Genomic DNA, 10,559 nt, shown 5'->3' on the forward strand with positions numbered 1-10,559 from the left:
TGCTCCTGTGTAGACACACTATAGGGTAGACACAAGAGGGAAAACATGTCCGATGACGATGATGATGTGGTTGTTCTCCAGGTGTGTGCCAACAAGCAGTGCTTAGGTATTGAGGACCTTCAGTTCGATGAGGCGATGGGTGAAATGTACTGTGCAAACTGCAGGGAGCTTTACAATCGCGCGGCACAGGAAGGTTTTAGGATTTTACTGAGCCCGGAGGATGTGGTTCTCGTTCGCATGATATTCGACCGATTCGATAATGGAAAAGGTTACTGGACACATGATGACTTTGTGCGCTTCCAAGAAAGTACCCTACAGGATGTTGAAACGGACATTAACAGCCATGAGGCACTCAAGGAGTTCTTCAAGGACGAATACGACATCGAACTCACCCCAAGTAGCTCCGGAGAGTACAATATTCTACCCGAAAACCTGGAGGAGATGTACGGCGGTTACGCATATAACAACATCAATGCGCTGCACAAGGATTGTGACGCCCTGGAGAGTATCGGCCTTATCAACACAGCAGTTCTCGAGTAATCACCTCCTTTCTTCAGCAAACCTTCCCCCCCCAAAAAAAAATATATATATACTCAGTTATGTGGTCAGTGACTGAAGGAATGAGCATAGCGGAGGGGGAAGTTTTAAAGGGATCTGGTGGCAACAAAAAACGGGGGTGCTGTCCATGCATGTGCACCCACAAATATATAAAAAAAGGAGAAGCCTACCTTTGAAGATGGCACGGGTGGACACGACGGACCGCGGCGGGCGCCGCACACACTTCTTTCGAATCGCAATGAGAAACAGGAAGGAACGAGTGCGGGATGAATTAAACCATATTGCTGAGCCACGGGGTGGCAGAGGTAATTTTCTTTCTTTTTTGTGCGTGTGCCTTTTCCTTTACTTCCAAGTTTTCGTTTTTTTATTTTTGTCGTTGTCATCTGTGAATGTTATTTAACCTTAAAGAGAGTTGCATACCTCTCTATGTGATAGGTTGCGTTTCACTCTTTCATCTCGCTGGAAAGATGTGTGTGACTTCCTTCCATCACTTTATACCATTGTCACCTTCACGCTTATTGGTGCATTCTCCCTCTTTTCTACGGCATTTTTTTCTCCTTTCACCTGTACACGAATACTAACGTGCATTCCACAGTGGTGAGCCATCACGACTTTTATCAATTAATAACTGGTGTCTAACGGGTGAAGTTTGTCTGTGTTGATAGAAGTAGTAACTTTACTTTGTTACAAGTTGTAATGCAGGAACTTGCGGTTTTTAAACGTCCCCACCTGCATGCCTGCAGCGAGTACGTGGATGTAGCGGTAGAGTTGGCACCGCTGCGCAGATGTGAGAGTTTCACCGATTTTTTGCAGTTGTTACAGGGGGAATTAGAATTCATTTACGGTAGCGCTCCAAAGTCATTCAATAATGCAATTTTGTACAGCACGCATGAGGCGCCCTGCTCCTTCTCGTGTTACTTCAGTGAAAAGCAACTTGAGATGCTGCGCAACTTCGATGAGGCTTGCGAAAAAGAGAGTCAAATGCGAGTCAGTTACGAAAACGTCGTCGCCGAGTACGACGCAAAGGTAGAAGAAAATAAGGATCGCAAGATGAACCGCCGCAGGCGTATGGAGATGGAAAAAGCGCGGAAGCGTGTAAAGGTGATGGATCGGGATGTTAAACAGGCAGAATATGAGGTGAAGAAATCCGCGCAGAAACTCGCCAACATATTTCAAATCGCAGCGCTCCGCGTTCTCCTAAACTGATCAGCAATGACCGCACTAGAGAGCTGAGGACACATGTATGTTTTTACCCGGAAGAGCGCCTCATCGGTTGTTCGATTCGCATTCGCTTTTTCTATTTTGCAGGTTTGACGATTGTAAGCGCCGACCTCTACCAACCATCGGACGGTCAGTCTGCCCACTCGTTTGATGGAGGCCATATGCCGCTACGATTAGACCTATGTATATGTCCATCTGGAACAATCACATTTTCGTTTATACCAGTGACAATTTTCAGTCTTTGGCCTAACATGTCATCACAGGAAGTATGTAACACATTTGCACCTGCTTCCTCTCCTCCTATCTTCTCCACTTTGCTCTCTCCACTTCATCTGGTACCATTTCTGCGTGTGTGTATGTGTGTGTGGGGGGGGGGGTTTGTGTTACCCTCTTACAAAATGCCGCCGCACTCCCTCCGTTACTTGGGGAGGCTTTGACAAGGCCGCTTCAGCATGTCTTCAGATTGCGCTGGACCTCCGCGTCAACGCGTGCGGAGGGAAGATGACATCCCGCTGGATTTTAGTGCCCTACCTGCAGTGCAGGAGCTGATTATAAAGAACAACCGTCAGACGAAGTTGAAGCGCCGTTTGAAGACTTCAGACTTCGTGAACGAATCCTTTTCGGAGTTAGGGTGCCGTGCGGTGGCCGACAGGACGTCTGTTGGCGTGCTCTCTAGTTTCCTCAAGGAATGTACTGAGAAGCATCGAATCCTTCCCCGCAGTTCTTCAGTGGCGAGGGTACTCTACTCGTTCGTGGAAAACGGACTTCTGCACGAAGGGCAGGCGCTGCTGCAGCAGATTCTGCAGGCCGAGGCGTCTTTGCGCTCCAAAGTCATGGATGAGAAGGTCGCCACTATTTCATTGCGTCTGCTCACCGAAAGCGATGAGGTGAATTTGGGTCTCGCAGAACGTATCATATCCATGCTTCCAGAAGGTTCTCATAAGCGGCGGCTTTTTTCCCCACTTCTCGAGCATGCGGCGCGAACCGGCGATACAACGTTAGCATTTAAAGCGCTGCGGATGGGACGGCAGAAACAACTTGAGTTCTGGGATGTCGATTACAAGCAGTTACTGCGTTGCTTGCAAAGTGCTGCGAAGGGGGCTGATATCTCGGCACTCATCACGGAGCTTTTGGAGTGTATGGTCGACCACCACCCAGTCGTTGGAAAAACCAATGGGGAAGCACTGCAACAACTTCTAGGCGGGGAGTTAACGGAAGTGAATGATGAGACAGGGATGTGCTGCAGGTGCAGCACGAGGGTTCACACATTCGACTTTGCTCCGGATGACCGAGTGACTCTACTGCGCGATATTGAAACGAAGCTCATCGCCCCGAGGGTGGAAAGTGGAAGCCACTACGAACCTGGGAAGGTCGTCGAGCCGACGGAACGAAAGGAGCGGTGGGAAGAATTTGCGGTGTTCAAAGACACGCTTTCTCGTCTTGATTATGATGCCGTGATTGATGGGGCCAATGTAGGGTATTATGGCCTCAGTAATTGGTATCGCGGAGCAAAGGAGGCACTACTGCGGTCACGTGGTGTGGATCCATCCACTCTTCCAGAATATGAGCTCTGTGAAATACCACTTCCCGTTGATGTGCCTCCGAAATTTTCCCTCATCGATGAGATGTTAACTGAAGCCCAGAAGCTGCGAAAAAAGTCGGTGGTGATGCTGCACAGTCGGCATGTTAGGTCTCCCTCCAAGGAGAATTTGGTGTGGTTGGAGAAGTGGAGGCAAGAGTCTTCACTGATTGTTTGTCCCGGTTTTCTCAACGATGACTACTGTTGGTTGTTCGCCGCCATTCACAGGCCAAACTGTCTTGTCGTCTCCAATGACCAAATGCGCGATCATCACTTTTCGTTGCTCAGTCGCCGCTCTTTCCTGCGTTGGCGACAAAGGCACCTTGTTACGTATAGAGCACGTTTTAGTTGGGCAACGGGGGCTGTGAGTTTGTTGCTGTCGCTGCCTCGTCCGTATGCCGTTTGGGTGCAACGCGGTCAACTCTCTCCGTCACACTGGCACGTACCTGTTCGGACGACACTGGACGTGATTGACCAAGCAACGAACCGCAAAACTGAAAGTGAAATGGAGGTTGATAAGAATGGAGATGATTTTTGTGACGCATGGCTCTGCACAGCTGCCATAAATAAGTAGCTGGGGCTCTTCCCTGTCCCATGGTATTAGGGGACGCATTCTGTTGAGGGTGGTACGTGTTACCGCTCGCACTCGAAGTTCCTTCACACCCTTTTTTTTTGGAGTGCGTATTCATGTTCGGACTGTGTGGCGGAGCCTCGACAGCTTCACAAGCGTTTAACAGTATACAGTACAGGGATATGTGTACGCATATGCCCCGCACGACTGCTAGACTTGTACCCACCTGTGCCTCGTTTTCCTCCGCTTGCTCATTTCTTCGCGCACCTGCCTCCCCTTTCACTTTCCTTTTATTTGAAAATAACCAATTACGCTTTTCAAACCGACAACTGAAAAAGGGCCCTTGCTGATCGCTAGCGGAGATGACCAAAGGTACCACATCGATGGGGCAGCGCCATGGGCGCACGCACATCCTTTGCCGCCGCTGTGGCCGCAACGCTTACCACGTGCAGTGGGAGCGGTGTGCTGCTTGCGCCTACCCGCGTGCTCAGCGCCGGCGCTACAACTGGTCAGTGAAGGCCATCAAGCGACGCCGCACTGGCACAGGCCGCTGTCGCTACTTGAAGGTTGTCCACCGCAGGATTAGGAACCACTTCAAGACCGACATCAAGGCGTAGTTGAAGAAAAGATTATGCGATCTGAAAGCGGGTTATGTAGCCTCCTGGTGGTTCGCTTTTCTATGTGATAGCTGGTCAATGGTAAGTCAGCATTATGGCTTTCTGATGCGACGTTTATTTATCCGTTTGTTGTTTCACTTTTTCTCTTTGTTTCCCTGAGGTGCTGCCTCTTTCGTTCTTCTGTCGGCAGTGTGCAACCACGTTAGCTGCTCCTGCCATGGGCATTCCAAGTTCTGGGGTCGTCATGTTTCTTCCCTTTCTGTTATTATATTATTATCAAATGCCGTGTGCGCCTGCTCTCCTTCCTCATCACTACGTGCAATCTGCGCATGCCACCAAGCTAGTACAACCTTTCACTAATAGCCGCTGACGCAGGACTGCGATGTTACTCACCGCACCGTTATTAGTTCTATGCCTCCTGGCGGCACTGGCAATATTTGCACGACGTGGACTTTCGCTCTACCCACGGAACGCTGTTGGCTTCTTACACCCGTCTGCCGCTGCAGGTGGAGGAGGTGAGCGTGTTTTATGGGTTGCAATCGATTCTATTCAGAAAGACGATATAAAGAATGGTATTGATAGACTCTACGTGCTTTACTGCACTCAGACCAGCGGGAAGAGCGACGATGGTAGGTGCGAACCGCCGCAGGAGTATCTTGCTCGAGTGGTTCAGAAACAGTTTCACATCACCCTACCGCGACCCATAAAAGTGGTGCACCTGCGCTCCAGCATGACGAAGTGGCTCGATGGTGGAAGGTACCCGTTCTTGACGTTGCTTCTGCAGGCGGTATGTGGAAGTATTCTACTCTTTTATGAATCGTGTGTTGTCAATACGATGACTCCCACTGTGATTGAGAGTGTCGGGATCCCCGGCGTGTATCCACTCCTCTCCATATTCGCAGGGTCCCGCATCATAGCGTACACACATTACCCCATTATAACGCCTGTTATGACGCAGCGGGTGGAAAACGGTGAAATGCGCTACAACAACAAGGGTGCGGTGGCGCGACACGGCGTGCTCCGTAAGGCTAAGGTTTTGTACTACAAGCTTTTTGCGCACATTTACAGGTGGATGGGGAAATTCCCTGATCTAGTAATGACAAACTCTACATGGACTAAGGGGCATATACAGCAGCTTTGGGGCCATGACGTGCCAGTGCTTGTATACCCTCCTTGTGCCGTCAGTCATTTTATGCCGCTACGGAAGCTTCCCCATCAGCGAATCAATACAGTTGTGAGTGTTGGACAGTTCAGGCCGGAGAAAAACCACATGCTTCAGGTTCAGTCATTTGCACTGGCGCTTCCTCGGTTACCAACGGACGCCAAGCTTATCATGATTGGTGGGGCGCGGAATGAAGAAGACAAACAGCGGGCAGAGGCGGTGAAGGTTGAAGCCCAAAGGCTTGGCATTGCGGATCGTGTTGATGTGCGGGTGGGCGCTCCCTTTAGTGAGGTCAGTGAGAGTCTCGCTCAGTGTTGCATTGGGCTGCACACAATGGAAGACGAGCACTTTGGAATTGTGCTTGTGGAATACATTGCATGTGGCTGCATTCCGCTAGGCCACAGGAGCGGTGGCGTGTGCCTTGACATTATCACCTCACCGAATGTTGGGTTTCTTGCCACAACCGCAGAGGAGTACGCAGACTGTATGGCAGAAATATTTCGCATCAAGAACGATGAGCCTGAAACGTACCGAAAATTTCAGGAGTGTGGAATGGCCACGATTGCGCGCTTCAGCGACGAATCGTTTGGAGAAAAACTCACAGCTTCTCTTCGCCGGCATCTTCCGTCATAGAACAACCCGACGTATACCGTTATGACCGCTCAGTTCACCGTCGTTAAGTTGAAGGGGAATGTGTGTACGTGTGTTCTTTGGGTTGTACGATTCCTACCAAAGAAGGAAGGGCGTAGCATTCACCAGGGGCGTCACCAATGGCATCGTGTTGCTGGGGAGCGGCACCTACACTGAAATAAAGGGGTCTGGTCTCTTGTTTAACCCTCCCCCCTACATTATACTTTGGTGCGTGTGTGCGTACACGCTTGTCTGTATCGCGCAGCTTGTGCATCATATTATACTCCCAGTTCCGCATAACCTTCCTATCCCCATTGTTGCCACTGTTCTCGTTAATACCCATCCTTTTCTCATGTTTTGGAAGCCGCTTATATAAAAAGGGGCTAGTCGTGGCTTTCTGTCTCGTCACATCTCTGATGTATGACGACTATATCCGCTTTAGAAAAACAAGTTGACGTCTTGTCTTCCCTGCAGGAGTCAAGTGCCAAAATACTTGATGATTTCGCAAATACCTCCCGTGCGGTTGCTCAACGCGCCCACCGTATCGTAGCGGATGTCCAACCATGGGAAGTCGCGCAGGAAAACATTGCCTTCATGATAGAGGAAACCTCAAGGGCTGCGCGGTGCTACCACCCACCACCTGTCCTACGACTGGTGTTAGCCGGCAAGGAGAAGAGCCCTGAGATGCTGTGCAAGTGTATCGATTATCTCGTGTTCACTAACGACTACATCGAGTCTCAGCCGTCTAGTGGGTTCGGTAGCAATATTGAGTCAAGCATTAAGGGAAGTTTGAATAGTGTGATAAAGCTGTCAGAAGAGGCGGTGATCGACGCTTTCGTGACGTCTATGCAAAAAAAGCCGGCAGGTGAGCGGGATGAAAGCTTAGAGTTTAGGACAAGGTTGACAGTGTCTTCATTATCGGCATTTTCCGTGCTCTTTCATCACCCTGAGGCACTACATGGCCTAGACCGCGTCATACACAAGCTAGGAGAAAACTTCAACAGGACTAAGGTTATCACCCAGGACGTTAGGCGTATTTTAGAAGAAAACATAAGCCGACTGGTGGAAGCTCAGCTTGACAACTCCAAAGAAAAGGAAGAACTGCAACATTACCGGGCCATTGCCACGACATGTGGATTCGCGCCAGTACACAAACGCTATAAGAAGGGAAAACATTACTTGCTTTCGGCGTCTGCGAAGGCTCTCTCAGTGCTTACCGAAGCCGTCGAGTGTCTGAAAACATGCGTATTGGAGCCTTTGGACAACTCCTTTGATGTCGTGGAGCTGCCCGCGGACCTAACCATACGGGTGTTCAATCGGGTGATAGAAAGCTGCTTAGATGTTGTGAAGGCTGATCACGAGGCCCTTTCAGATCTAAATTCTGCATTTGTTTTGTCGCGCGGTGAAGGCGTCGGGTTCTGGGGGGAGGAGCAGAGCGTCACCAATATGATTCTCATTGGACTGGACCTGTTGGAAGGGTTGTGGAAGTGGAAAGGCTTTGCTGAAAAACTGCCAGGTAGCAGGTACAAGTGTGTTGACAGAGTGGACGAGGGGGTGAGTGTTTTTATTGCGAGATTAAGGAATTTGGTGGAAAAATATAACAAAAGTAAAGGCAGTTTGAGCGCTGCTTCACTAAAGAACTATACTCACCGACTGCATCGCATGGAATGGATTCCCTCACCAGATTGTTCGGCTCACGTATCGGCCACAAATCAGATATACATGCATAAGATGCTGCTTACTAATTACTACGGTGCCATAAAAGTGGTGTTACACGATCCGAGGTTGAGTAGTTTCTCCGAGGCAGAGGCGTTAGAGACTTTGGGTTCTTATATGGTCGATGGTGTGCTCGGCACCATACGTGATCTGGAGGTCATTGCTGAAGCCGCAATGGATTTGCTAGAGGAAAAATCTGGCGGAGTACGGCGGGGCGATAGCTCCTCATTTTCGGACCAACCAAATGCTTCACTGAATCAAAAGCAGTGCATGTCCCCACCCATATTCATGTTGAACAATATATTGCTACTTTCAGAGGGGTACCGCAAGGAGTTGTGCTTCCAGCAGCGAAGGTATTACAGTAGTAACCCCCCGCTTGATGGAGACAAAGGGAGGAACAGTATACCGGCTCCACCACCTATTGTAATTGGTATTATTAACAGGCTTGAAAGCGCCAAAGATCGATATTTAAAAGATTTCTCCACCTGGTGGTCTGAGTGCTTCCCATCCGTATCCTCAAGCAATAAACTAGCGAACATCGCTTCAACAGATGATGAACTCAGTAAACCTCAACGAGCTGCGGTGAAACACTGGTACAGGACTGTGGCAAACAACCTGATGGGCAGAGTTGCCGCCTGCCGCTGTTTCACAGTTCTCGGTGCCTCACAGCGAAAGAATCTCATTGAAATTTCCATGACGGCTGTAAAAAATGGCTTCAGGACGTTTGAGCAAGGGCTAAAGGGACGAGCATGGTCAGACCGACCGATGAAATGGATGGTGCGAACACCTGAACAGTGGTCTGAGTTGCTATCGAAACTGTTTTAGACAGGGGACACATGGCGTTCGGTCCGCTTCCCTTCTTCCCGTACGTGCACAGCACGCATACATATCTTGCTCCGCATATTCCACCTGACTTTCGCTTATTCGTGCGTGAGCCTGTGCATTGTTTGCGCACATTTATATATACCCCTTTGTTGCGTTTAGTTCTCTTTTTTTCTTGGTGAGAAAGGGGGACGCCTTTCGACACAAGTTTATGCGTAACCAGGTGCCTATACGTATGCATACACATGCAGGTGTTGTTCTCTCAAACGACCCCCTCCTTCGCTCTCAATCTACTACCCACTGACAGTATTCACTAGTATGGACAATAGGCCGGCGCTACAGCCGCGTGAAGTGAAGTTTAGCGATCTTGTACCATCAGGTGGTAAGCATGGGAGTGCGACGCCTATCAAGGGGGAACGTCGCTGGTTTCGCCCAGCACCGCAGAAGTTCACCACGCACGCCGCAAAACCAGCCAAAGTGTCGCATGCTGATGGCTTGGAAGGTGAGAGTGATCAAGATGAGGAGCGGAGGCGTAGTCGAGTAAGGGCTCTGCATGAAGCGAAGGTAGTAAAGTTAAACAAGGCAAAGGCATTGTCAAAGTTGAATGTGCAACCAGATACCCAATCGACCCCTATTGAAATATCTGGAAACGCTGTGTTAGTGGAAAACGGGAGCTTTAACGCTGTTTGTGCTCTCTCTGTACTGAAGGACTGTGTAGCCCATGAGCGACAATTGAAGGAAGAACTCGCGCGCACTAATGTCGCCAAGACGCAAGCATTTCGTACTGTAATAAGTACTTACTTGGCCTCAGTTACTCAAGCGAATAAACCGATGCCGGGGCGTCGCAAAATGACGTCAGAGTTAGCATTGGCTCAGTGTGCAGTGGTTGCTCAAACTCTTGTTGTAACGATCCAAAGTTACGTTCGGGCCTTGGAGTCGCGAATGCATGTTGTTTCCCGTTTCTGTCGCCGGCAGAACACGCTGGAGAGATTTCAGTGCACCAGTCCATCCACGCAGTCGTGGCAGGCGAAAGGTGGTGAAAGTGATTTAGAGCACTCCCTCTCGAAAACCACAGCCTCTCACCAGGACCTCCTCGACGAGGGGGAAATCAACCGTCTCAAGCAGTTATACTTCGATTATTACGACTGTGACGTGTATGTTGTTCCAGGTGGACGACCAGAGAGTCGTATTCCACCGGACGCCCTTTTGCTAGACTCTCTTAGCGGGTATGGCTCGTTTGTGCTTGAGAGTGACGATGCAGATAAAAGTTCCTTTTTCTCATCATCCAGTGCGTGTGACAAGTCCAAAGCCGAGGCCGGGAAGGAGGAAGATCAACCTCCAACGGCTTGAAGTTACTGCTTTGATGTGCCTGTCGGTTGGAGGAATATAAAACTCTGTGCCCATGTAAACCCAACCCATTTGAACGATTTGGAAGCAGTAAAGTAAATCGCGCATGATCGCTTACACGACAACTATGTAAGGACAAGGACAAAAGAAGTAGGATGAGCGTAAAGGAATAGAAGCGTTGAAGTCGTCTCTGCACGTGTTTGAAACATTTACCTCAGCTTTCGCCCGTCCTTCAGTTTTGTAACGTATTGTTTCTCCTTTATGATGTTTTGCATGGCTTACGAACCTCTCCTTGTATATATACGTACATATATACATATATATATATATATATAT

General features: G+C 49.4%; 7 protein-coding genes across 7 annotated transcripts; all 7 read left to right on the forward strand.

The window, feature by feature from the left end:
• Positions 1 to 45: 45 nt before the first annotated feature.
• Positions 46 to 540, forward strand: TEOVI_000101400 (uncharacterized protein; the record flags this gene model as incomplete). Its single annotated transcript, XM_067224323.1, has 1 exon — positions 46 to 540. The coding sequence occupies one exon, from the start codon at positions 46 to 48 to the stop codon at positions 538 to 540; it is 495 nt and encodes a 164-aa protein (XP_067080424.1).
• Positions 541 to 1,254: 714 nt separating this feature from the next.
• TEOVI_000101500 (uncharacterized protein) lies at positions 1,255 to 1,764 on the forward strand (the record flags this gene model as incomplete). The annotated part of the gene is made up of 1 exon (XM_067224324.1): positions 1,255 to 1,764. The coding sequence occupies one exon, from the start codon at positions 1,255 to 1,257 to the stop codon at positions 1,762 to 1,764; it is 510 nt and encodes a 169-aa protein (XP_067080425.1).
• Positions 1,765 to 2,231: 467 nt separating this feature from the next.
• On the forward strand, positions 2,232 to 3,932 carry TEOVI_000101600 (uncharacterized protein; the record flags this gene model as incomplete). Its single annotated transcript, XM_067224325.1, has 1 exon — positions 2,232 to 3,932. The coding sequence occupies one exon, from the start codon at positions 2,232 to 2,234 to the stop codon at positions 3,930 to 3,932; it is 1,701 nt and encodes a 566-aa protein (XP_067080426.1).
• Positions 3,933 to 4,291: 359 nt separating this feature from the next.
• On the forward strand, positions 4,292 to 4,546 carry TEOVI_000101700 (60S ribosomal protein L37, putative; the record flags this gene model as incomplete). The annotated part of the gene is made up of 1 exon (XM_067224326.1): positions 4,292 to 4,546. One exon carries the CDS (start codon positions 4,292 to 4,294, stop codon positions 4,544 to 4,546), a length of 255 nt encoding a protein of 84 aa, XP_067080427.1.
• Positions 4,547 to 4,928: 382 nt separating this feature from the next.
• On the forward strand, positions 4,929 to 6,341 carry TEOVI_000101800 (alpha-1,2-mannosyltransferase, putative; the record flags this gene model as incomplete). The annotated part of the gene is made up of 1 exon (XM_067224327.1): positions 4,929 to 6,341. One exon carries the CDS (start codon positions 4,929 to 4,931, stop codon positions 6,339 to 6,341), a length of 1,413 nt encoding a protein of 470 aa, XP_067080428.1.
• Positions 6,342 to 6,758: 417 nt separating this feature from the next.
• Positions 6,759 to 8,879, forward strand: TEOVI_000101900 (uncharacterized protein; the record flags this gene model as incomplete). Its single annotated transcript, XM_067224328.1, has 1 exon — positions 6,759 to 8,879. One exon carries the CDS (start codon positions 6,759 to 6,761, stop codon positions 8,877 to 8,879), a length of 2,121 nt encoding a protein of 706 aa, XP_067080429.1.
• A 315-nt stretch (positions 8,880 to 9,194) lies between these two features.
• TEOVI_000102000 (uncharacterized protein) lies at positions 9,195 to 10,226 on the forward strand (the record flags this gene model as incomplete). Its single annotated transcript, XM_067224329.1, has 1 exon — positions 9,195 to 10,226. One exon carries the CDS (start codon positions 9,195 to 9,197, stop codon positions 10,224 to 10,226), a length of 1,032 nt encoding a protein of 343 aa, XP_067080430.1.
• Positions 10,227 to 10,559: the final 333 nt, after the last annotated feature.

The sequence above is a fragment of the Trypanosoma equiperdum genome (assembly GCF_001457755.1).
Source record: "Trypanosoma equiperdum strain OVI genome assembly, contig: ctg_269, whole genome shotgun sequence".
Lineage (NCBI taxonomy): Eukaryota > Euglenozoa > Kinetoplastea > Trypanosomatida > Trypanosomatidae > Trypanosoma > Trypanosoma equiperdum.